Raw genomic sequence first — 25177 nt, 5'->3', positions numbered from 1 at the left:
AGTTGGAGGCGTGCAGGAGGCAGCCGATCAATGACTCTCTCATCATTGATGTTTCTCTCTCTCTCTCTCTCCCTCTCCTTTCCTCTCTCTGAAATCAATAAAAATAAATTTAAAAAAAAATTAGAATGGAGGATTTTGAGGAAGATATCCTATGTTTTGGTGAAAAAAAATCCAAGTGTAGACCAGTACAAATATGCTGTCTTTTGTATTAGAAAAGGAAGAAAAATATGTATGTTTGCATAAAAAGATACTAGGAGGGTAAGGAAAAAAACTAATAAAATTGCTACCTTTGGGGAATAATACTAGGAACAAAAGTTCTCTATGTGTACATAAATTTATTTTTTTTGTTGAATTAATTTTGTTCTTTTTTAAATTTATTTTTAATTTTTATCAAATACACATACTATATAACAAATCAAATATTACAAAGCAGTTCATATGATAAAAGCAAATCTCTCCCTTCATATCCCAATCTTTAAACAATCAGTTATTCTAATGGTTGTTCCTATAACCCAAATAATATGCTTATACCCCTACTTCTGAGTTATCAACTTTATTTTTTAAATATATCTTTTATTGATTTCAGAGAGAGGAAAGGAGAGGGAGAGAGAGAGAGAGAGAGAAATATCAATGATGAGAGAGTCACTGATCGGCTGCCTCCTGCACACCCAACTGGGGGATGGAGCCCGCAACCCGGGCATGTGCCCTGACCGGGAATCAAACCCCTATCACCTGGATCCTAGGTCGATGCTCAACCACTGAGCCACGCCCGGCTGGGCTGAGTTATCAACTTTAAAAATAAACTGACTGACCTCTACTGTGAAAACCTTAAAATGTATCTTACACTTCCTCTTTTTTCTGTCCTCTGTATGAAATATATCTAGCAATTTTAATTCTTATATCAGTATCTCTGAATTTTAAATACTATACTTTTATTGCTTATTTTGTCAGTATGACATTATTTCTTGATTCTCCATTTTGAAAGACAAAGCTATCAATGCTAGGAATCTGTTCTCTCCTTCTGTCCCTCCCTCTGCCAGCTTCACTTTTATTTTTTTATGGTTATTACATTCTGCCCTGCAACAACAGCATTCTGGGCTTTGTCCATTCATGTCCTGTCCAAAGGCTGACTCAAAGTTGTACGTTAAAAGCAATATTTACATTTTTATCACTATGTAAGGAAATGTAACCCTGGCATACTTCACTTTTTACTCTATGGTCTAATGTCCCAACTTTAGGACCACTGGAAAAAGACTGTTCCTAGAATCAAGATCAAATGGAGTCTTAATTTCCTTTCGTTAATGTTTTTATTGATTTTTAGAGACAGACAGAGGGAGAGAGAAACATCCATCGGCTGCCTCTTGTACGTACCCCAATCGGGGACTGAACCCGCCACCTGGGCATATGCCCTGATAGGAAACCGAACCAGCAACCTTTTGGGTGCAAGGGACCATGCTCAGTCAACTGAGCCACACCATCCAGGGCTACACTTGATCAGTTTTTTAATATCATGACACATTCTAATTTGGTTTATAGTTAGACCACAATTTTCCTTTTTCATTTTTGCTTTCCATGAGATTTTTAACTGAGCCTTTGTTTTCCTCACACAATTATCCCCAAATCTTCATGACACTATTCTTTCTAGTCCCTATTTTTCTTCCCAATATCTCCTTCCTAAACCCTCTTTCCTCTCGTATCAATCTAGAAATGCTTTCTAGGCCTTCAGAACAGCTGTTAACTTGAGTCTTCTTTTCACTATTATGCTGGGTTGGCTCAACTTTTTTTTGAACTTCTGTCTTCCTTGTCCTTAGTTACAATAAATTTGCAGGAGTGCATCCTTAAATAACTACCTAAATGATGGTAAACACAAGGTAAATGTTCTAGGACCATGCAAGTCTAAAAATTCTATCTTGCCGGGCCAGCGTGGCTCAGCAGTTGAGTGTCCACCCAGAAACCAAGAGGTCACCAGTTCCCCAGTGAGGGGCATACAGGAGGCAGCCAGTCGAAGACATTTCTCTCATTGGTGTTTCTACCACTCTATCCCTCTCCCTTCCTCTCTCTCTAAAAATCAATAGAAACATGTGTTTTACAAAAAATTCTATCTTCATAATTGTGCCTTCATAATTAATCATTTGACTTAGTATATAATTCTGCCAACAACCATCTGAGTGAGCCTGGAAGCAGATCTCGCTCCCAGAAGATGACTGCAACATCTACCAATACCTGGATAGCAGTCTTGTAAGAGCCCCAGAGCCAGCTATGCCAGGCCCAGAGTCCTGACCCACAGAAAATGTGAGATAAATCCTAATAATAAAAAATGTTGTTTTAGGCTGTTAACAAAACAAAATAAAACAAAAACACCCAAGTCAAGAACATTGTATTAAACTCAACATAAATAGAAGGAAGGAAATAATAAAGAGTGAAACTGATTAAGGAAATATTATGAACAATTTTATGCCTCTAAGAACTTTAACTGAAATATACAAATCCTTGAAAGATCCAAATTTAACATTCATTCATGATACCCAAGAATAGCAAATGAGATATAGAAAGGAATTTTTCTGAACTTGAAAAAAAGTATCTAAGAAAAAAGTACAGCTAACAAAACTGAATGATTTCCCTTAGGAGCAGGAATGAAGCAAGGATGTTATCATCTCTATCAGCATTATACTGAAGGTCCTAAATTTTACACTAAGGCAAGAAATAAAATAAAAGTCAATTTGATAAGGAAGATATAAAACAATATTCACAGATGACATGATCATGTACGTAAAAAATTCTAAGGAATTAAAAAAACATTAATAACATAGGAATGTCATAAAAGTTATGAAGTCAACATGTATTTTACATATTGACAAGAAACTACCATTTATATTAGCAAAGAAAAATGGGATACATTTAAAATACACATGCACCATATAGATAGACTTTGGGTGGTGGGCACACAGTGCAATATACAGATCTTGTATCATGGAGATGTAAACTTGAAATCTATACGATCCTATTAACCAATGTCACCCCAAAACATTTTTAAAAATTTAAATTAAAAACACATATGCAAAATCTATACACTAAAAGTTATAAAACACCACTAAAAGAAATTAGAGAAGACCTAAAAAACTGAGATATTCTACTTCATAGAAGACTCAATATGGCGGAAATGTCACTTTCCCCCTAAATGACCTCTATATCCTATGCTACCCCAGTCATTATCCCAGCTTCTTCTGTAGAAACTGAGGAGCTGATTTTAAATTTTTTAATGAAATTCAAATGACTTACCATAGTGGAAACAATTTTGATAAAGAAAAACAAAGTTGAAGGACCTACAGTACTTGATTTTAAGAAATATTATAAACTCAATGTTATCAAGACAGTGTAATGTTAACATAAGAGTAAACAAACAGACCAAAAGATAATACAATGTACTGGAACAGATCCACTCACATATGGTGAATTGATTTTCAAATAATGGTGCCAATACAATTCAGTATACAAAGGAAAATGTTTTCAATAAGTTATTTAAATATGCTGTATTGTTTTTTCCTTTACAGTGTCAGGCGTAATTATTAGAAGACAATTACAATCCTTCCTAAACATGTGCGTTTTCCTATACTAATCAAATCACTTAAAATAGGAAGATACCCCAGAAAAATACTAAGGCATGTTTAATATGGGAGATCATCATTTAAAAAAAGAATTTGTTTTAATACCTACTATAGTATTTTGAAAAAATAACCAGGAATGTGAGATATTTAAGATTAAGCTAAACTAGCTAGTAATAATTAAAGTATAAGTAGGAAATTTAAAATATAGGTAGGTACACACACAAAAAGCTATGTTACCCACAATGCTGACACTTTGATTTATCTGGTACAATAAAGTTCTTGGAACACACCCAGTATTACTCATAATCAGGTGGTTGGTTCTTCATTTAAAAGGATTTTGAAAATTAAGGATAGCAATTATTTCTCACTCTTTCTAAAATCATTTCAAAATACAACATAATAGGAAATAAGTATTTCATGAGAAGTACCAAAAACTAGTTAAAAAAAAAATGTTGTGTATGTTCCTAATTTAGACAAGGCTCAAAAATTGATACCCTGAATATATCATAGAACACCCAGGGTATACAAGTAGGTATAAGCAAATCTCAAACATACTATGGCCCTAAACTGAATGAAAATGTTTACCTGTCTTCAAGAAAATTCCAACCTAAAAAAACAAATTAAATTCTCTCACATGGTACATATCCAACAGAAGAAACACTAGCAAAATTAGGTTTGAGTTCCAACATAAGTTTGTAACCTAACCAGCTGCGTGACCATTCATTCATTCATTCACCACATATTTTGGAGAGCTCATTTATTATGTGCCAAACACTGGAAACAAAGTTGTAAAGAAAATATAAAAAAAATCCATGCCCTCCTGACACATTCTAGTGAATCACTTAATCTCTGAAAACAATTTAGTTTTCTTTCTCTAAAATACTGGACTTCCCTTTTAAATCTATTTTCACTTATTTAAACAAGAAACCCATACGTATTACTTTTCTGACCCAAGAAAAGCAACTTATGGAACATAACCTGAAATCTACTCTTGGAGCTGGCTGAAACTATTTGTTGCGTCATCATGTTCAGACAGCAAATAGAGAAAGATAAGAAACTGATGTTTTTGAAGGACTCATTTAAATTCACTAATTTTGGTTTATATAATCTAGATAAAATATGACCCTTATTGGCCTCTTACGTGGTAACTAAACTTCCTCGGATGGGATCCAAGGAAGCAGAACTTCTTATGAAAAATCTCTCCAAATAAATGAATAATTTTACACACATTTTGAGTACTTAAGACTATAAAATCATAGACTGCCTAGTGAATCAACTAATCAACTTATCTTTTCTTTAGAGTAGGATCTGATCTTTGTTTTTAAAGTGCTTGCTGCAAAACAGGTAGTCAGAAATCCAAACTGTGTATTCAAATCCAGTTCCTGTGCCTAACATCTCAAATTTTTCTTTTAGTTATCATCAAAATACACTTTTCTCCACAAGAAAACAGGCATGACAATCCTTCAAGCATAACTCCTCACTCTAAAATGGTAAGTTTTTAAAATGTCTCATGTATTCATTTTCTCCCAGAGAAACTCTAGAATCAAAAATAATTTCTGATAAGACCGAAACAACATTCACTTTAAATATCCCTTCCTGCAGTTCCTAATCTCTGAGAATCATTCCCAAATGAGAAAATGACTTAAGTATATCAGAAAAAAACCAAAGGGGGGAAAAAAACATCCCACCGAAAGAGGCTCCTCCATTTATTTTCAAGTTATAAAATATGATCAAAATTTGCCAAAGCAAGCTAACTCCAGTACAAGCAGTAGTTCTCAATTATGTGATCCTGGACATACTGTTAATATAAAATGCTGTATGCTGTATTTATGCTTATTTTTTAAGGTGTTTTAAGAATATGAACGCCACCAATAGACCCAATAAATGCAAATGCCAAAGTGTGGAAACTGCTAGAGAGAAAGGACAAAAAGTGGTGTAACAATTTTACATAAAATACATATAATAAAACCGTGAGTTATTTCCATTTTCTACAGTGATCTGAACTGTAAATGGCTTCTAGAACTATGTTCTCAACTCAGCTATACCAAATACCAAATTGTAAAGGGAACCTTAAAACATCCATTTATATTTTAAAAGCCTCATGTTGATGAACAGTTTATTTGATTCATACTTTAGAATCCAATAAATGAGACTTTGATAAAACTAAAATGATTTATAACTTAGAAGAATTTTTACTGTGAAATATTAATTATCCAGCTCTCCTGCTGTTCAGCTTTTAGACAGAACCCTCATTACTGGCAGCTAGGTATAATGGGGGGGGGGGGGGGGGGAGAGCCAGGCTCTGGAACCAGGAAGATGTGGGTTTGAACTTTGGTGCATCACACCTTGAATACAAATTTTATGAATCTATTTTTTCATCTCTAAAATGGAAATATTAATACCTACCTTGAAGAAGTGTTATAATAATTAGTGAAAATATATGTAAAGCAGCTGGCATATAGCAGAAATTGAAGAAACTTCAGCTGCTGTTATAATTTCATTACTTATAAACACACCCAAGAGAAGATATAAAAAAGGACACAATAGCAAAGTAAATCAGAACCTAGGTTACAATTAACTGCTAAAACAAAACAAACACACACTGTGATAGTGCAAGTGAAACTCTGGGCTAAACTTTTTGTTCACATTTTAGATACATAAGAGAATACTGTAGCCCCTCTTAATAAATATTTAAAATCCAAAATTAACTACAGGAGCATTTAGTTTGGAGCTAAATGAAAATAAAAGATTATTATCACACAGTAAAACATAATTTTATGAACAGGTGTGATGATTTCACCATTGGGAAAAAAATGCCAAAACTAAGATTTAAAAATGCTTATGAAAGGATAGTAAAAGATTCCTACCTTTAAACCGACTGCTATAAGATCTGTAACAACACTGTATGGAAAAAGTAAAAAGAGAAAATGGAAAACAAAGTTAGAGAACAAGTTTTTAAAAGACAGATAATAAGATTAAAGAAAAAAAAAAGAAAAGCATTATAATAACAAATAATAAAAATAAGAATGTGATGAGTTGTGAAATGTTAATACAAAGAAAAGTGATGGGACAGCCTAGCAAAAGCAGAATGTAAAACCAAAGCTTCAATAGAAATGTAAGGAACAACTAATAAATCAAATTCTATTTTAGTATTTAGAAAAGTCTAGTTGAGCTTCAATAAAATGATTGTTTATCCATTTACCTCTTTTTAACAAATCCAAACCAAAACTTAAAATTGCCAAAGTTCATTCTCTGAAATCACTGGTATAAATGGCCATTTCTAAAATTTTAAGTGAAACAAAACCAGTGAGTAGATTTACAGAAACAGTGGGAATTTGGAAATTTGTATATACCACCTAAAAGAGCTCACCAAAATACAGCTAAGATGGTCTCTCAGAACATACTGAATTTCAGACATTAAATTTTCAAAGATTGGCTTTTAAATCAATTCTACCACATCAAAACTGTGTTGGAGGATCACTTTGTAAGTTATATAATTGTCTAACCTCTATGCTGTACACCTGAAACAAATATAAAATTTTAAAAATAGTAACAGTTGATTTAATTTAAAGTTTAGCTTATATTTAAATAAAAGTTAACTATGAAAAAACTGTTTTAAATATAAATTATCTCAGGAGGAAATGAACATACACACACACACAAGACAGTTGGGATTTGAGGAGGAACTAGAAAGATATAATGACTGGTGGTTTTTTTGTGTTTTTTTTAACTATTCAAAATAATGAAAAAGGACCTTTTTTCAGGCAGTGGGAAAATGTAGAAATTTAATTAGCCCCCTGAAAGCCAAAATTCACTGTGTTCAAAACCACATTCCTTAACACCAAGGTGTAAAAACCCCTATAAAGTCCTGCCGAACAAAAATTCATCTCTTCTAACTCCAAAGAAACTGTCTTCAATTAAGTCTGTCTACATAGCTCCTAAAAGAAAACTCTAAGTTCTATATGTTGTTAATAACCTATAATATCATCATTACTTAATAAAAATGAACAAATTTATGACTCTGGACTGTTTAATGATGCAAACTTGTTTTAAACAATAGCCATGTAGATGTATTTTTCCTCATAGACTTTGAAACTTGAAATTCATTTCCTAAAATTTAAATGTGATAAATAACTGATGTTTGTGCATAAAAAATAAGACCGTGTAATATACTGTGGTATTGGTCCTGTTGCAGAGTAAATCATGCACCTACTTGAACTCCCCCAAATGAACTTACCTTTTATTATTTTATTGCCCCACGTACTTAAATCATTAAACTCATTCTTAACTCTAAAACCACATATAGAATGAAGAGTCAACTTAAAACACTGTCCAAAATATTAAGTTTGTACTTCACGTTGTCCAAGAGTTTAACAGCCAAAATGCATAACCCAAGAGTCCTATAATATTATCACTATGAATTTTCGAATACAAAAAGCTAACCTGCTTCCATATCTCAGGTCAAACCATCTTACAATTCGCTACACATAATGAAATACTAATTTCACAGCCTTCCTAACTAAAATAAGTGGCATAATTACACAAATCAAAATAGCAAAATTTTGCACACATACACTGTAACTGAATAAGGTAATGTGAAATGAGTTTTCAACAAAGCTCTCAGAGAAGCTTCAACTGAACAATAAAGTTCCAATTCAATAAAAAATACCTTAAAGACCATCCAACCATAAATGAAATGTAAAACTGAACTTTAATGTCTGTAGCCGTGTACAATATACATGCAAATGAGTTAATCCAAAATATCATGTGGACTTATTATGAAACTAGGGTAAATAAAATCTAATGAAGGCAAAAACTGCTGTAAGATTCCATCGTCTTTACACAGCATGACAGTCATCGACTACATGGAAACATGTACCCCCGGCTTTTACTGTTCAAGCAAGTTCTACATATTCTACAACGGAGGGATTTACAGAAATCTTGTCATCAAAAGCAAGCAGAAGTCCTAACGAAACCTCGAATGAGTAATGGGAATAAAGAAGGGGATCTGCAGGTTCTAAGGAGAGCTGGACTTTTAAAAAAACTCTTCATGTACAGAGACTACGACCTTCAATTAATTCACGAAGATTCTAATCCAGTTGTTTCCATAACGCTGGGTCCCCCAGAGGAATATTTATATCGTAATTCTCAATCTTTTTACTTTGATCACAGACCTCATTAACTTTTAGAGCGTCTGAAAGCTCCCCGGAAATTGCACTTACACAATATTTTGCATACATGGCAGGGAATTCACGAAGTTTCTTGGGGGCGGGGGGAGGCGTCCATGGTCACCCCAGACGCCCGGTCTACAGAAATCGTTAACACAGCTCAGAGCTCAAGTCCGGGGACCTCGGCCGGCTCCCCCGCACGCCAAGACCCCGCGTAGGGTCCCGGCTGCGGGACCCGGTCGCCGCCCAGATGTGCAGGGACGCGGGCACTCGCCGTCCGCCTCTCCGCGGCCGCCCGCCTCCTGCCAGGGGCCGCTCCAGCGCTCGCCCCACCTCACCGGTAAACAGCAACTCCCCGAGCAGGAGGACGCCCGCCCCGAGCGCCGCCTCCGCCTCCCCCAGCGCCGCGCACCATTTTCAGAGAGGAAGTGTCTAGAGGCCGGGCAGGGCTCCCCGACCCTCGGCGCGGCGGGCGGCCCCCAACCCCCGCGGCTACACCGGCTCTCCTCCACTTCCCGGTGCGAGGCTGTGAGGGGCGGATATTACGGGGGCGCCCCGCGGGGGAAGGCGAGGCTGAGGCGGACCGCCCCTCCGCAATTCGAGCTCCCCTAGGAGGCGCCCGGAAGCCCCGCCGTCGGGCTCAGCCGGGGCCGCTCCTCGGCCGCCGACGCCGCGCCCAGCTCCCCGGCCTCGGCACGTCCGGACCAGAGCCGAAAGGAAGCGGGGCAAGCGCAGCCCAGCGCGGCCGCCGCGCCGCCGAGCACTTACCCATCCATGGCCCAGACGGAGGAGCGCACAGCGCGGAGACTGACGGGCTCACCGCGAGCGAAGGGAGGAAGCGGCAGCAGCAGGGCGGCTCCAGGGGACGGGCGAGCGGAGGCTGTCCACAGCCGCGGCGGGTCGGAGGTGGAAGGAGAGTGGGAAACAGGGGCGGAAACCAGGGACGCTCCCGCCACCGCCGCGCCCCCGCCTTCCCCACCCCGCAAGCGCGTCCCCGCCTCGCCTCACCCCGCCCCTCAGCGTCGACGCCCTCCCGTGGCCACGCCCCTGATCGGCCTCCGGCTCGGCTCCAGGGCGCCCTCTTCCGGCGGGCTTCCTGAGACCCCGCCTCCTGCCCCGAATCCCCGCGCGCGCGTGCGCCCTCCCGCCGTCTCCCACGAGCGTCCACGGGAGCGCGCTCCTTGTGCTTCCCGCTTCGCCGCCCCGCCTTCCCGCTTGCGGGCTCCGCCGGCCTTGGGACTTCCCCGCCCACGGCCGCTTGGCTCGGACACCTCCCTCTACCGGCTGGAAAAACGTTGGAACCCGACTCCGGAGAGTAGGTAAGAATGTCCCGCGAGAACCCCCGAACCGCGGCGTAATTGCCCCGGGTGGGCGAGGCTGCCGGTGGCTCGGCCCCCAAGCGCGGAGGCCGGGCGTGGGCCGCGGTCCTCGGAGCCCCGGGCGCTGCGGTTCGGGGAAGCCCGGGCTCGGGAGCCCAGCGGGGCCGAAATGCAGCCCGTGCCGGCCCCGCCGGTTGCCCGCTGGGATTCGACTCCGGGACCCTCACCGGCCCGATAGGTGTGGTTGCGATGAAGGGGAACGAGCTTGAAGAGACTGCCCCGAACCGGAGAACATTTGATTTTTTTGTACAGGTTTAGTCTCCGGGGGCTTTTCGACCCCACAGTCTGGGATTGAATTTATATGAAACATGCATGGCACGATAAGGAATAGCCACTCTAATGCCAGCATTTTATAAAAGTTTTCCACTTTTCTCCATGTAAAAAGCAACGAAAACCTAAGAGGGAGTGATACCCTTTTTTCAGATAAAAATTTAAACATGAAAACGGTGATTTGCCCATATTTACAGCCACTAGAGCCCTTTAGTTTGAGCAAAATTATATGTATCTATAATTTTACGTATATTATATATAATTTTTATATAAAAACCAAGCGAGTTGCCAATATATGCATATATGTGAATTGCCAATATCGGCAACTGGCTTGTTTTTCCTCCTCTTATATTCTGTCTAGTTTTGAAATGGAATGATTTTTTCAAGTCACAGGTCACCAAAATGTGAGCCACTAAACGCTGTCCTGGACCAGATTCCTAACCTCGTAAGTAGAGAAAGGGCTGCTCCCTCTCTGCCTCCTCATTTGAAAAACAAGTAGGAAACTCAAGTAACAAGGTATAATCTATCCTTGCTAATATGCTGCCTTTAAATAAGTGGGTGCTACTAGAAAGATTTTAACTGTCTATTTATCCATCATTCAGTTAATATTTATTGAGTGTTTACTATGTGTCAAGCACTGCAGGGGTACCCAAGAAAATCAGATTCCAGCCTTCATGGTTGAATGGATTCTGTGGTTTAGTTCATTTATTGGCCAAAATTTTCAAATATCTCAGGTACCTTTAAGGTACTGTATTTGCTCTTAATCCCTCTTTCCAAAAGGTCAAATATATTTTGTTTTGTATGTTAAGTCTAAATATTAAGTTGCAGTTGTAAACATTGCTACCTGACATAGGCAGGTGGATATTAAAAATAACAGCAAGATAGTAGCTGATGCAGTCTTGCTCTGGGGAATATATTCTGTTGATACAGCCTTAATTTTTTATTTACACAAAAAAATATAACTATTTCCCTGGCCAGTGTGGCAGAGTTGTTTGAGCTTCTCCTGTGCATCAAAATGTCCCCGGTTCCATTCTGGTCAGGGCACATGCCTGGGTTTCATACTCAATCCTCAGTTGGAGGCAGTTGATGAATGTTTCTCTCTCTCTCTCCACTTTCTCTCTCTCTAAAATCAATAATTGTATTTTAAAATATATATAATTATACATGCTCATTTTGAAAAATTCAAACTATTAAATATTGAAAAGTTGTGATTATTTTTCTTCACAAATCACCCCCTGCCCATGATAATCAGTGTAACAATTCTCTATGCATCCTTCTAAACCCTCACCATTTTTCATTTGCTTTTTTCCACTTGATAATTTTGGAGATTTTATTTCACATTAGTACTTTTTATCCACTTAATTCTGTTTAATATTGCATGGTATTTCGTAGTTTCGTGTACCATAATTTAACATTTTATAAAATAGTGGAAATTTTCATTGTTTCTAATTATTTAAAATAACTGATAATATTGCAGAGAACCTCACTTATGTATGAACATCTTTGCACACATATGATTATATCTGAGGAATAGATTCCTGGAAGTAGAATTGCACAACAAAGAGTATAAGCATTTTCAAATTTGATAAATATTGCCAAAATGATTCCCAAAAGGCTGTACCAATTTACACTTTATTTTAAAAACAAAAAACCATCTTTCTCTTAGCCCTACTCCTTAAGATAGCAAACAAATTTCAGTATTAAAAAATAAATGTGAAGTCTGTCTGAAATTCATTGTCCATATTATTGACAATAACTCTGAAAAGTCTTCAGTGTAAAGACAGTGTACCTGACTAAAATGAACAAAACTGTATGACATTTCCTAACCACTTAGCATCTAGTTTTAACAACAGAAGCCTAGATACAAGAAAACAGCTCACAAAGAAAACTAAAAGGTGAAACCTTTCTCTCTTCCCTGCCTCTTGGTTATAAATTCAGGACTTCTTGCGGACTGAGTGCCATAGGTTTGTGAGTCCCTTTGATTCAAAAACAGTGACTAGAATGGAATTTAGGTCTTCTAGGACTACTTTTAGAATCCTAGCTATTCCCAGAATTCATAAGGAATGGAAAAACTGTGTCCTCAGCCAAAGTTTCTGCATTTCTGAGTGATCAGATATCACCCACATGACCTGGCGTGGCACGAAAGCTTTGTGCTCTGTATACCACTGGCTTCTTACATTTTGTGTTTGCTAATTGCTCTATACTTTTGGAACGTAAAACAGTTATAAAAACTTAGTTTATAAATTGTCTAACATTTTGCCTTGTGTTTTTATTCTAATTTGTCTAAGAAATCCCTCTGAAACACCTTCATCTGACGAAAGACACCTGCCTACCCCCCCCCCCCCAACTATTATGATGTTTGGACAAAATACAACCTTTGCACATTTGCCTTAAGGCATTCCAGTATGCAGTGGTAGTTAATATTTAACCAACATTACCCTATTCATGTTTATAGTTAAGACTTCTTAAGATATAAAAGCAGTATAAAAATGCCAGTATAGGTCAGAAATAAGACCAGTTACTAGGTAAATCTGGGAGGTAGACATTTTGATATCATTTTATCCTATGACAAATATAAAATCATAATCATTAATCTGTATTCCCTAAAGTAGAAACATCTGAAATTATACTGAGTGGAAAAACCTAAACTCAAAAGGTTCCATACTGTATGATTCCATTTGTATAACATTCTCAAAATGACAAAATTATAGAGACAGACAGTAGATTAGTGGTTGCCAGGAGTGGGAGGGTATGGGGAGAAAAGGGGACAGTGTGACTATAATGGAGAAGCAAGGGTGGTGTTTGTGGTAATGGAACAGTTCTGTATCTTGATTATGGCATTGGTTATTCACATCTACACATGATAAAACTGCATAGAACTTTAGATACACACAAGTGCATATAAAACTGGCAAAATCTCATTAAGATCTGTGGATTATACCAGTGTCAATTTCCTGTTTTCTTATAGTTATTAAGATGTTAACCATTGGGGTAAACTGGGTGAAGAGTACACAGGACCTCTTTGTGCTACTTTTTAAACTTCCTGGAACCTGTAAGTATTACAAAATAAAACAATAACAATAAACAATCTTGCAGAGAGTTTTCTTAATAGTTAAGGAGTAACAAACTTCAAAGGTTTCAGGAAAGTGTGTGGGATTGTAATTCATATTTTTCATGCTGTAGTACCTTGGTAAATCAACCTAGGTTATGATAGCTGAAGACTTTGCCCAATCTGTTGAATTATGAGTCTTCTTTCAAAGTTCTTCCCAACTATTTGAGGAGAAGGCTTAACAGCATCTCCTACATGCTCACTGACCTCTCCACTACTATAAGTCATGTCCATTTTCCTAATCCTGTGTGTGGCCCTAATGTAATCATCTCTGTGAAGCTCCTAACACGTCCAGTCCCTGGTTCAGAGGACTCCAGTGTTTGCACTGCAGGTGCTAGCCTCCTTTCACTGTCCTAGAGTAGGAGTTGACAGCCCATGCCAATTTTCCAGATCTGCTGGAGCACTTTTCTGAAGAGGGGAGAATTTCTTTTCCTTCTTTTTGTAATACTATATCACCTAGGTCTCAGTGTCTCCAAGCTTTTAATAAAACAGCACTTTCCATTTTTATTCACAGAAAATCCTTTAGTATTTAGGCATGAGTCTATGGGGCTAGGCCAGAGAACAATCTGAGCTATAATCACCACATCAGTCCCCTTCACTGCTTAGCTTTTGTCCGTAACAGTGGCACATCCCACTCTTACTCTGTGGGTGGGTTCTTACCTAGATGTTTCCTTGGTCCCACTTAGTAGTAGATCTCTTGGAAATAGAGGTCATCATACCTCTTCAGATATGCTTTACTGTATTTGATGCTGCTTAATTTCAGTCTGAGATGCTGCCTCCCCTCCGTCACTCCCACAAAAAGAGAATCTGTCCACTAACCTTATTTATCAAAGAACTAGAAAAAGGGCACAATTTAAGTTAAGGAGAACAACACCTCTGCCTGGGCAGTAAAATGAAGAGTAGTGTATGGTGGCTAAGACTGTGATCTAGAACCACACTTGCTAGTTAGAATCTTAAAAAACTGTGAAGCAATACGCAGTGCTAGTTACATTGCCCTGGCCCAGCTCCTGGTGGAGGGGAACTTGCCAGCCATTGCCAGCCACTGTGGGTTGCCCCAGAAGGAGAGGCTTTCTCAGTATGAGCAATTTAAAGATTTTCAGTGATGAATTCTTGTGGCCATCAACCTGTTCGACTGAGACACGGACATCAAGCTGTTGAATACTACCTTTAACAACAACATGCGTGAGTATTCTGACACCTACCTGCATCGTGAGGCCAGAGCAGGCCAGCTTGGCACCAAAGGCTTGGCCATCATATTTGTGTCAGGTGAGAATGATGCTAAGATCCTCAGTGATCTGGAGGATCACTTTGAAGTGAGTATTAGTGAGCTCCTTGATGAGATAAACATGTGCATTGAATAGACATGGTAGAGGACTCACCCAACCATCCTGAATGGGCCAGTCTGTCCCTCTTCAATAGACAATACCAGGCATGGAGTGAAAGAGACACTACTGTCACCTACCCTGGCAACTCCTACCCCATGGCTTCCTTCTTTTGCATCACCACCCCTCCTAAAACCCATTTCCTGATTTGTCAGAATTTTTTTTTTTTTTTAACAAAACTGAAAAGATAAAAACCAAAAAAAAAGTTTATAGACCAGCCCCAGCTAAAAGTGAACTACGAGAAGTTACTTAACCTCTCTGTGCCGCAGCTTCCTGAAGTATAAAGAGGGGATAATAAATAGCACTTATTTCACGTAATAGTTTCACATTTCACGTAATAGCTTTTGGGGAAAGTTTAAATGAATTAATACATAAAAAGTACTTTAAACTGTTTAGCACATGGTAAGTGATCAATATGTTTATACTTATTATTTTGTATTACTATTATGAGCTTACAGAGCAGCAGAATTCCTTGAGAACATCATTCGAGAATCATGTATTTAGTGTAGGCTGTGGATCAGCACCAGGTGAGCTATAAACTGCTTCTAGTCCCTAACACGAAAAGAATGGAATGTGAGAGTAAGGGTTTAGAAACTTTTAGAGCAATTTGACAGAGAAATAGCATCTCTATTGAATCTAATAATAAAAACATTGGATTAATATTCTGTATTTGTTTTTATTTCTATTTTTAGTTATTTATTTTTATTGTATTTTTACAAAAGTATTAGTCCACAAAGGATTGGAAATTTTAAAAAAATGGTCCTTCACCACAATTTGAGAAGCACTATATCATTTCTCAAATATGTGGATCCGTTTTTCTTTTATTTAGAGGAAAAAATTGTCAAATCTCATCACTTTCCTCAATTTCAGGTACAAATTGGAACGTGTTCTTCATAATCTGTGGTAGGGTTATGTCAATTCCCTAGTTTCATTAAACTTGAAATTTCTTCTCTGGTTTTGTGCATTTGTCCCTGGAAGTTATGTAACAATTAATGACTGTCATTAAAGTATTTACAATCTTTTCAAGCAACCATGGATTCTGTCCTTTCATCAGCTCTTAACATGATTCTCCTTCAACTTATTTATCCCTAACCAGTTAACTGATGTGATTCACCCCAATCTTTTCAAAGAAGGGGAGGTGGAGGAATAACTGTGAGTAGGGTAGCAGAGAGAAAAAGACAACTCCCCTTTTCTTCTCTGACAATTAACCTGTGACCAATAACTTCCTCCCTGAACTGAAGTTAACCTGCTGTACTGAGAGTTGACTTTGCTTTCCCTTCCTTGGCATTCATTGGTGTATAGATATATAAAGTTATACATATTATGGATCCCTATAATGTTATAAATGCTCTTACATGGAACAAAACAGTCCTTTAGGTATCTGAGACCATATCACTAATAGGAGATATAAATTTTATTTTACAATTAGAACAAGGCCTTCACTCTGGTCACTAATTCAAACCTTCCCTCTAAATTTTTTGACATAGGAGCCAAATATATTGGTTAGAGTATATTTATTTTCTTTTTCCTTATTTGTCCTTTGTTGAAATAATAACCTTGTGCAAAAAAGCAAATCATAGTCTACAAGGTCGATGGAAAGGTTCTGGGGATGCCAGACAATTGGATAGAGATGTTATCCCTCCCCAATATGGTTCTAAAAAATGTCAAACTGCAGATGAGCCCACAGGGAAGGCAAATATTCAACCTTGAACAAGCAAATAAGCAAAAGGTCAGCCATAGAAAAGCAAAACAAAAGAACAATCTGGAACATTTCTCTATGAGAATATGTTATGTAACTAGAAAAGCAAATCTCCTCCCGAACCCTACCCCCATCTGTGGAAGTAGAGGATTACTGTGTCAGAGGATACTAAGACTTCATAGAGCCTCTCTTCAACTGGAGCAGTGGGAGTATGAAACCTTAATCAAATATTTAATTTAGTAGAGGGTAGTAGTAGGATGACACCTTCAATAGTTTAACTTGGCACAGAATAAAGACATGGGGCAATTCCAAAGCTTGATCTTCGTGTAGCAAAGTAGTGGCTGGCCATTAAGAGACGGATGGCTCAATCATGGACTTGATTCTTAAGCTAACTTGGATTGCCCTATTTAAAATTCTTTTTTAAATGCCTGGTAGGAATAGTTTGGAAGCTAGATAAAGAAGAAGCAACATTGTCCTGCAAAATAAAATGCTACCTTTATAGTAAGCAGGGGTGAAGCTATGCTGATTATAAAAGAGTCAAATGTTTCTCAGCATGGAAAGAGTGCATGCACTCAAAGTGGACTCCTGTGTCTCAGAATTAATGCCTAACTTTGGGTGATGTGGGTGTATTTGACATAATAGTTGCTATTAAGTGAGGACACCAGGAAGACTTAGGTGGAAATATCTACAAGGGAACTGGACTTGGAACCCACACCTACTCTGGACTCTTGCTAAAGTCATAATCTGAATAGGATGAATAATTCAGACTTGGAAAAATGTTTGCCTTGGGAAAGGAGGCTGGATCCTGGTATGAGACCCAACCCCTGGGAGCAGGGCATGGGATCTCCTGAAAGGGGGTGGAGATACTAAAGCTCATTTTAAAGAAGGAAATTTGAACCAAATTCATGCGCTCAGGGAGAAAAGCAGATTTGAAGCCAGAGCAAATCTAGGGATTTGGGTGTGTTCAAGAGGGACCCCTGCAATGGTTTATATTCTTTTGATACTTTTGCCTTGAGACAGACTATCATTAAGAGTTAGGCCCAGATGCATGTAACAGAAAGCAAAAAATAAACAGTGCCTTAAATTAGGTAACATTTTATTTCTCATGCAAAAGAATCCTAGAAGTAGTGGTTTCGGGCCTGTTATGACACACCATGTTCATCAAAGATCCCATCTCCTTTGGTTTCATTATGTGAGCATATGGCTTTCATTCTTAAGGTCACAAAATGGTTAGAAGCTTTTTAAAGAAGCTTCCCTAGAAATCCAGGATCTTCCACTTATGTCTCAAGAGCCATAATTTGGTCACATGGTCACTTGTAGTTGCAGGAAAGACAGAGATGCAGTGTTTTTACTGGGCATAGTGCCACCTCTAATAATAGATACTGTGAAGAACGTGTGAACGTGTAATGGGTAGGCAAGTAGCAGTCTCTGACAGCAGTTGACATATAAAGTTAATATCTTACATGTGTAGCAGTGACTTTTCAACTTTTTTCATCCCATAAACTAATAATTAAAATTCTGTGGCACACCAAAAAATATATTTTTGCTGATCTGACCAAAAAAGGTATAATTTTGATTCATTCACACCAGATGGCTGTTGTGTTGGCTGCTGTCATTTTTTTATTTGGCAATCTAAGGGAAAAGAGATCAGTGCCCCTCACTAAATAGTCAGGTATTGCATGTTTTAAAATTTCTTGCGGCACACCAGTTGAAAATTGTTGATGTATAGTAATTCCCTTTTGTAAGCCTCCACTTGGTGGCAGAGTTGTGTGGGAACAGTGTAGTAAATAAACCAACAGAGCAAAAAAGTGAAATATGGCATGACCCACACCTCCACTCCATTACTTGTCCTCATGCAAGGGATCCGTTGTCTCCTGAGGGAAATGTTCCTTGGAATTGTAAGAGGTGGCGAGCCGCACAGTGAGGAAAACCCACAGTGTACGTTGGAGCAGCGGGAGTATTAGAAAACTAGCAGGAGGGTTCTGAGACAACTGTCCCTCAACTCCAGCCTTTCTTTCATATATATTATGGGAGAAAGTTTACCTTTGAAGGAGCTGTAGAAAAGGGGAAAGCTAGTTCCCCTTATGGTTGCAAAATAGATATAAAAGTATCATATCCAGAAATAACATCTAGAAGAAAAGAGGCAATTCTGTGGTCTCTTTCTTCAAAGTAAGAAAACTTTTCCTGGCATTTGTCAGCACTGGATGACACGCCCACTTCTGGACAAGGCATTGGCAAGGGGAATGGGATTACATTGACCAAGGTCAGTCATTCTCAGTCTTGGCTGTGTATTAGAACTACCTGGGAATTTCCTTCCTGTGTGTATCCCACACTGTTAAATTAAATTAGAATACCTGAGAGTAAGACCCAGGCATCAGGATTTTTTAAAGATCCCTAAGTGATTCCAGTTTGCAAACGAGTCTGGGAACTAATGGCCAGTGCCACCTTGTGCCCCAACCAACAGCATTTACAATACCTGGAAATGTGTTGGAAATACAGATTCTTTAACTCCATTGTCCAAGACCCAGTGAATCAGAAACCGTGGAGGTTGGGCCCATTAATCCATGTTTTACAAAGCTCTTCAAGTGATTCTGGTACACACTGAAGTTTGAGAGCCGCTGACCTAGACTAATAGATATTTTATCCTGAGCTGCAGTTATGGTTACCCTTCTGAAGCACTGCTGAACAAAATTAGCAAGGAGCCAGGAGGGGGAAAGCATGAGTAGGCCATCAGTCTCACTATTAAGCACTCTCATTCACTTAAAACTTTTTCATTTGAATTCAAGTTTACAGAAAAGTTGTAATAATTAAAGAACTTGTATATCTTTATCCCAAATCACCTGTTTTAGTATCTCCCCCCACACACTTTTTTTGGTGTATATTCATTGTCTTTTACCCCTTCATACTTCGTACAAAGAACCCATACATTCTTTTACATAACCACTTACAGTTATCAAATTCAGGAAACTTAACATTGACACAATACTTTAATCCGTAGTACATATTCCGATTTGTCCATTGTGCTAATACAGCAATTTTATTTTCAGTATAGGATCCAGTCCAGGGTCATGTGTTGTATTTAGTTGCAATGTCTTTTCAGTTGTCTTGAATCTATTGCAGATCCTTAGACCTCCCTCCCTCCCTCCCTCCCTCCCTCCCTCCCTCCCTCCCTCCCTCCCTCCCTCCCTCCCTCCCTCCCTCCCTCCCTCCCTCCCTCTCTCTCCCTCCCTTCTTTCTCTCTCTCTTTCTGACGTTGACATTTTGGATTTCTCATTCACCTCTGATAGTGTAAACCACCAGGGCAATTTTGCCCTTCAGGGAACATTTAATAATTTCTGGAGACATTTTTGGTTGTCAGAACTGGGAGGGCTGGAGATGAATGATGGTGTTGGTTGCACAGCGTGAGTGTTCTCAATGCTACTAAAATACACACAAATAGTTAAAGTGGTAAATTTTATGTTTATTTTACCACAATGAACAAAGAAAACGGGGGGTGGGAAGCTATAGCATGTAGTAGATACAGGAATGCTGGTAAATACCCACGATAGACTTATACAATAAAGGATTATCCAACCCAAAAGGTCAATGATGGCAAGGTTGAGAAATCTTGGTGTAAATTATTACCACAACCTTTAGCTAAAGGGTATAAAATGTGTATATCTACTGAGTAAATTGGGAATGTATTCTAGGGAAATGTAATATGATTAGTGAACAGTGATATATGCACAAAGACTTTTATTGCAATGTTGTTTATCATAAAGACAATTTTAAAATAACTTAAATGTCCATAAAAAATGACAATGGTAAAATTAATATGGCGTACATTCATATAAAAGAAAACTATGCACCTATCTTTAAAACATTAAGATAAACTTTTAGGTGTAAACTTGGGAAGATGTGTATGAAACATTAAGTAAAACAAAAGCAGCTTCCAAAACAACATAGTGATATCTCCCCTGTGCTTTAAAAGTGATCAACATCTATATAAAGATGTCAGAGTCTTAAAGGATACTTGCCAAACTCTTAACAATGATTATCTCTGAAGGGCAGTATTAGAGAGAAACTTCCACGTTCTCTAGATTGTTGGAATCATGTATTATCAGACATGGACATTAAAATACAATAATGAGGTTAGTATCCAATAGTTATTAATTAAATAATGACTGGCAATAATTCATTGAGTAACAGAAGGCAAAGCTAAGAGTCCCATGAGGAAGAGTTGGTACATTCTCAGAAACAACGGCTATACCCTCAAAATCCTGAGGATTTCCCCATTTAACTTTCTGAACTATGGTGGGCTGTCTTGTGGATGAAGGAAATGGAAAGTTTTGAGATCCCTGACTCATTCAGCGCCATTGAAAGCATCCATCTGCTCTTAGTCACATCGTATTGTTGGCCTCTGACCATTAATTTGTAATTTTAAACTAGACTGGAAAGGCCTAGGGTATCTTAAAAGGCAAGTTGAAAAATTACAGTGGCAAATTACAACACACTAAAGCAATGTTTTCCAAAGGGTAAGTTATGATCCAGTAATGAGTCATCAAAATAATTTACTAGGTTATGATCAATTTAAAAAGAACAGGATAGGATATAATAGAGTCAAATAAAATAGAATAGAAAACAGTACTGGGTCTGGATTAAAATGTATTTCCTTATGTGGGTTGTGGTCAACAAACGTGAATATTACTGCATTATACACTTAAAAAGTATATTCTTATACAAGGATTCAGGGTTAGAAGAGTCTTTTGATAATTTAATAAAGTTTTCAATGCTGTATATTTAGATATTTCAAAGTAAGTTGGCATTTTCAATCTCCTGTGTAGCTGAAAATTACTTTTTAATATTGGAGAATTAAACTTAATATACTTTAGAAGTCACAAAACAAGTGAAGACAAGCTTGACTGTTTTATGATAATTTAAATAATATGAAAATGAATTAGAGTATCACATCCTATTTTAATGATGCAGTTTTAAGGAATTTCAAATTTATACCTCCTTTTATTTCCCCTTTATGGGAGTCATATAGAGAACTTCATGCTATTTTCGCCTTAATCCAAATCAGGTTTTAATTTATCACAATATTGTTAACATTTTTGTGGTATTATATTTTGAATTTTAAGATAACAGTGCCATCTGGTGGTTATTCTGAACATTTTCATTTCTCAGGTATCTAAGAATATAATTGCATGTGGATATCCAATAGCTGGTAACATACTTAACTTTTTGAGGAACTGCAAAACTGTTTTCCAAAGTGGCTGTGCCATTTTACATTCCCACTAGCCATGTAAGAAGGTTCCAATTTCTCTACATCCTGGCCAACACTTATTTTCCATCTTTTCTATTGTAACCTACTGGGTGTAAAGTGAAATCTCATTTTGGTTTTGATTTGCACTTCTCTAATAACTAATGCTGTTGAGCAACTTTAAGTGTACTCGCTGGCCATTTGTATAACTTCTTTGGAGAAAGGTCTATTCAGATCCTTTGCTAATTTTTCTATTGGGTTCTTTTTGTTGCTGAGTTAAGAGTTCTTTATATATTCTGGATACTAGACCTTATCAGATAATTGATTTGCAAATATTTTCTCCATTCTGTAGATTGTCTTTTCACTTTCTTGAGTGAAGAGTTTTTTCATTACTCTTTCTAAAACACTATTTACAAGTCTAAAGTACACATTGGCTACTCCCCATTCCTCCCGCGTAGGCAGAGACCGGGTCTTTTTTGTCCTGCTGTGTCCAGTGACCAGCCCACAGCAGGGGCTACTTCTCTGTTGAGTAAGTATTCCTTCCCAGTAAGCACCGTATCGTGGGCCGCAAATTCAAGCGCCTATAGGAGACTGGCAAGTGATAAAAATGAGTAAACAGAGTTCTTTGGGGCTTGTAAGTGGGCGAGTACGTAGCCCATCTCCAGGCTAGTTTCTGTAACTAGTCCTCAGTAAGAAGCGCCGCCTCACAGTACAAAGCAATCTCTCCGCGCCTCCTGAAAAATATGCCAGTCTTCAGTCGTTAGGCAGCCGAGTGGCGTCCAACGTGTACTACCAAAAGCAACACTGGACCGCAGAGTTAACCGCGTTCCAGCACCGAGTCTGGGGATAGCTTCTCTGAGACACCGGCTAGGGGTCTAAACTGTGCATTCTTTGGCGAGACTATCACAAGAGCTCTGACCCCGAAGCTGCCCCTGCCAGTGCTACCTACGGGCCCGCGGGGCCGGGCCGGCTTTAGCCCAGGTTCGGTGGGAGTCGAATGCAACGCTGGCTGGTTTCTGGCAGAAAGTACCTGCGAGGAAAAGCGTTGCTGAGGGCAGCCTCCGAGCGAGGGCGTGCAGCGGCCCAGGCGCCGGGGCTCGGGCGTGGAAGGAGGGAGGACCTGGAGTCAAGGTATTCCCAGGGCGGAGTCCGCTGAGAGGCCGCACCCTAGCCCTCACGCAAAGGATCGCCCGGCTGGCAAAGGATCGCAGCGCGGTGACGAGGAGCCTTTACCGCGGGGAAAAGGCCTACGTCGCGGCTGACGCGCTCAGGAATATAGGCGCCGGTGGGAGACCAATTGTCACCCCAGTGCCCGCGAGGGGGGCGGGGCAGAGTTGTCTCTCACTGCGCTTGCGCCGAGAGCGGGCTTCCAGGGCCGGCCGAGCGCGAGGTGGTAACCAGCGCCCAGGGCCCGAGCGGCCCACTGCGTGCGCAGGCGCACTCAGCAACCTCCGGCTTCCTCAGCGCCGGTTCCACGGCAGACTTAGGGGCGAGGCCTCGGGGGGTCGGGGGCGGGACTAAATGCGGAGGGAAGGACTGTCTCTCACTGTCGGCTCGCTGCGGTTGCTGTCGCCGCGGATTCTGATCCTACCAAAGTCATGTTACCCAATACCGGGTAAGGGGATGGGGGCGCCGCGGGGAAAGACCGGGCCGCGCGGAGTGCGCCGGAGTGGATGGCCCGAGGGGCCCGGCGGCGGCTGTGGGAGGGTTAACGAAACTGCCCGGCGCGCTCCGGAATGCTGGAGCGCGCTGGACTCAGTGTTCTTAGAATTGCGATAACGCGTGAAAAGTAACCCAAAGTTGTGTACTCCAGGGTGGCCGCGGTATAAAAGCCTCTTCCTCAGGTAAAGGACCCGGACTGGGTTACCCCGCCGCCCGCGGGGCGGCCCCATCTTGGCTTGAGCAATAGCTGCGCGCCTCGCTGAAGGCGTGCAAGTTCTAGGTGAAAGGTCACTGGAACGCTTGTGCACCCGGTGCGCGTCCTCTTGTTCTGACCGCGCGATTCTGGAATAATAAAATAATGCAGTATTTAAAAAGTGGTTTTCAAAGTAGTAACAAATAAAGTTAACCTTAAAGTGTAGGTATTTTTGTGTGGGGATTTTTTTCACTTTAAAAAGATTTTTAATTGTGGTAAAATACTCAGTAAAATTTGCCATCTTAACCATTTTTAAGTGTATAGTTCAGTAATGTTAAGTATATTCACATTGTTGTGCAACCAATCTTTAGAACTTTTTCAACTTAGAAAACTCTATACCCATTAAACAATTCTTTTCCCCTTTCCCCCAGCGCCTGTCAACCACCATTCTACTTTGTTTGTATAAAGTTTGAGTGTATTGAACTGAGTGGCATGTCCATTATGTAATTTGCTTGACACCTGCAAGCACGTGGCCAAAAGATTTAAACACTGAAGAGGGGTGTCAAAAGTGAGTTTTGTCATCCTTAACTTCCAGTTCTGTTATTATCTGGTATTTTCCCAAAGATATTCTGTGCATTTAAAAATATATTTTATATATCACCCTACACACACACAGACCACATTTTGTTTGTTTATTATTGTTATTTTAAATCTACTTTATTGATTTCAGAGAGAGGAAGGGGGAGAGAGAGAGAGAAACATCCATGATGAAAGTCATTAATGGGGTGCCTCATGCATGCTCCCTGTTGGGGATGAAGCCCAAAACCCCTGCATGTGCCCTGACTGGGAATTGAACCTAGATCTCCTGGATGGTCGATACTCAACTGCTGAGCCACACCTGCTGGCACACACCACATTTTTTTAAAATTATTAAATTTATTGGGGTAACATTGGTTAATAAGATTATGTAAGTTTCAAGAGTACTATTCTATAATACATCCTTTGTGTATTGCATTGCTTTCACCATTGTTATTTATTTATTTTAATCCTCACCCGAGGATATTTTTTCCATTGCTTTTCAGAGTGGGGGAGAGAGAGAGAGAGAGAGAAACAACTGAGGTGCGTGCCCTTGACCAGAATTGAACCAGAGACTGTTAAGTCTGCAGGCCCAAGCTCTAACCACTGAGCCAAACTGGCTAGGGCTACACACCACTTTTAATGCTAGCAAACTCTCTTCTGGGCCTCATACCTAAAATGTCTTAGGACAAACATTTTCAGTACATGTAGCTGTTCTTCCCTTTTAATGGTTACACAGTATTCTATTGATGAACCATAATTTATTTAACCGGCTCCTTGTCATTGGATACCAGATCATTTCTAGTTTTTTGTTACACCCTCTTTGCTGCAAAGATTATATATGTATTCACCTGTTCTCACATACTTGAGTGTATCTATATGATAAATTCCG

At 39.4% G+C, this 25177-nt stretch overlaps 3 protein-coding genes across 14 annotated transcripts in view; 2 read left to right on the top strand and 1 right to left on the bottom strand.

Annotated features, from left to right (window-relative positions):
* Window positions 1–9631, bottom strand: part of PTBP3 (polypyrimidine tract binding protein 3) — a 74430-nt gene extending 64799 nt beyond the window's left edge. For 4 of the 11 annotated variants that reach the window (XM_081151032.1, XM_081151035.1, XM_081151033.1 and 1 more), the window contains exon 1: window positions 9542–9631. Coding sequence is in view for 5 of the 11 variants with exons in the window: in XM_081151029.1 (XP_081007155.1) it covers window positions 6473–6506; window positions 8828–8841 (48 nt within the window). In the remaining 6 variants the exon portion in view is untranslated. Of the gene's footprint in view, window positions 1–6472; window positions 6507–8827; window positions 8922–9541 lie in introns of those variants that run through there. The other 7 variants (XM_081151026.1, XM_081151030.1, XM_081151036.1 and 4 more) reach the window with 6 other exon arrangements.
* Window positions 9193–13485, top strand: LOC308563709 (uncharacterized protein). Of its 2 annotated transcripts, none has more exons than XM_081151038.1 (3): window positions 9193–10092; window positions 10816–10867; window positions 13391–13485. In XM_081151038.1, exons 1-3 carry the CDS (start codon window positions 9548–9550, stop codon window positions 13403–13405), a joined length of 612 nt encoding a protein of 203 aa, XP_081007164.1. In that variant the 5' UTR covers window positions 9193–9547; the 3' UTR covers window positions 13406–13485. The 2 variants fall into 2 exon arrangements, with proteins under 2 accessions (XP_081007164.1, XP_081007163.1); XM_081151037.1 differs by having other exon boundaries at window positions 10810–10867.
* Window positions 13486–23225: 9740 nt separating this feature from the next.
* The window catches only part of HSDL2 (hydroxysteroid dehydrogenase like 2), a 48371-nt gene continuing 46419 nt past the window's right edge, over window positions 23226–25177 (top strand). Inside the window, exon 1 of the mRNA XM_081151025.1 lies at window positions 23226–23469. Coding sequence (XP_081007151.1) covers window positions 23453–23469 — 17 coding nt within the window. The 5' untranslated portion in view covers window positions 23226–23452. The remainder of the gene's footprint in view (window positions 23470–25177) is intronic.

Source organism: Miniopterus schreibersii (genome assembly GCF_964146895.1).
Source record: "Miniopterus schreibersii genome assembly, chromosome: 11".
In the NCBI taxonomy this organism is placed as follows: Eukaryota; Metazoa; Chordata; class Mammalia; order Chiroptera; family Miniopteridae; genus Miniopterus; species Miniopterus schreibersii.
The sequence above is the reverse complement of the archived record's forward strand: the minus strand, read 5'-3'. Positions and strand labels throughout refer to the sequence as shown.

What these genes read in the sequence shown, in the direction of transcription:
- LOC308563709 (XM_081151037.1), top strand. Translation starts at nt 9,548, where the DNA reads ATGGCCCAGACGGAGGAGCGCACAGCGCGGAGACTGACGGGCTCACCG. An exon ending in AACCCGACTCCGGAGAGTAG is followed by an intron (nt 10,093 to 10,809) that starts GTAAGAATGTCC and finishes GATTTTTTCAAG; the next exon opens with TCACAGGTCACCAAAATGTG.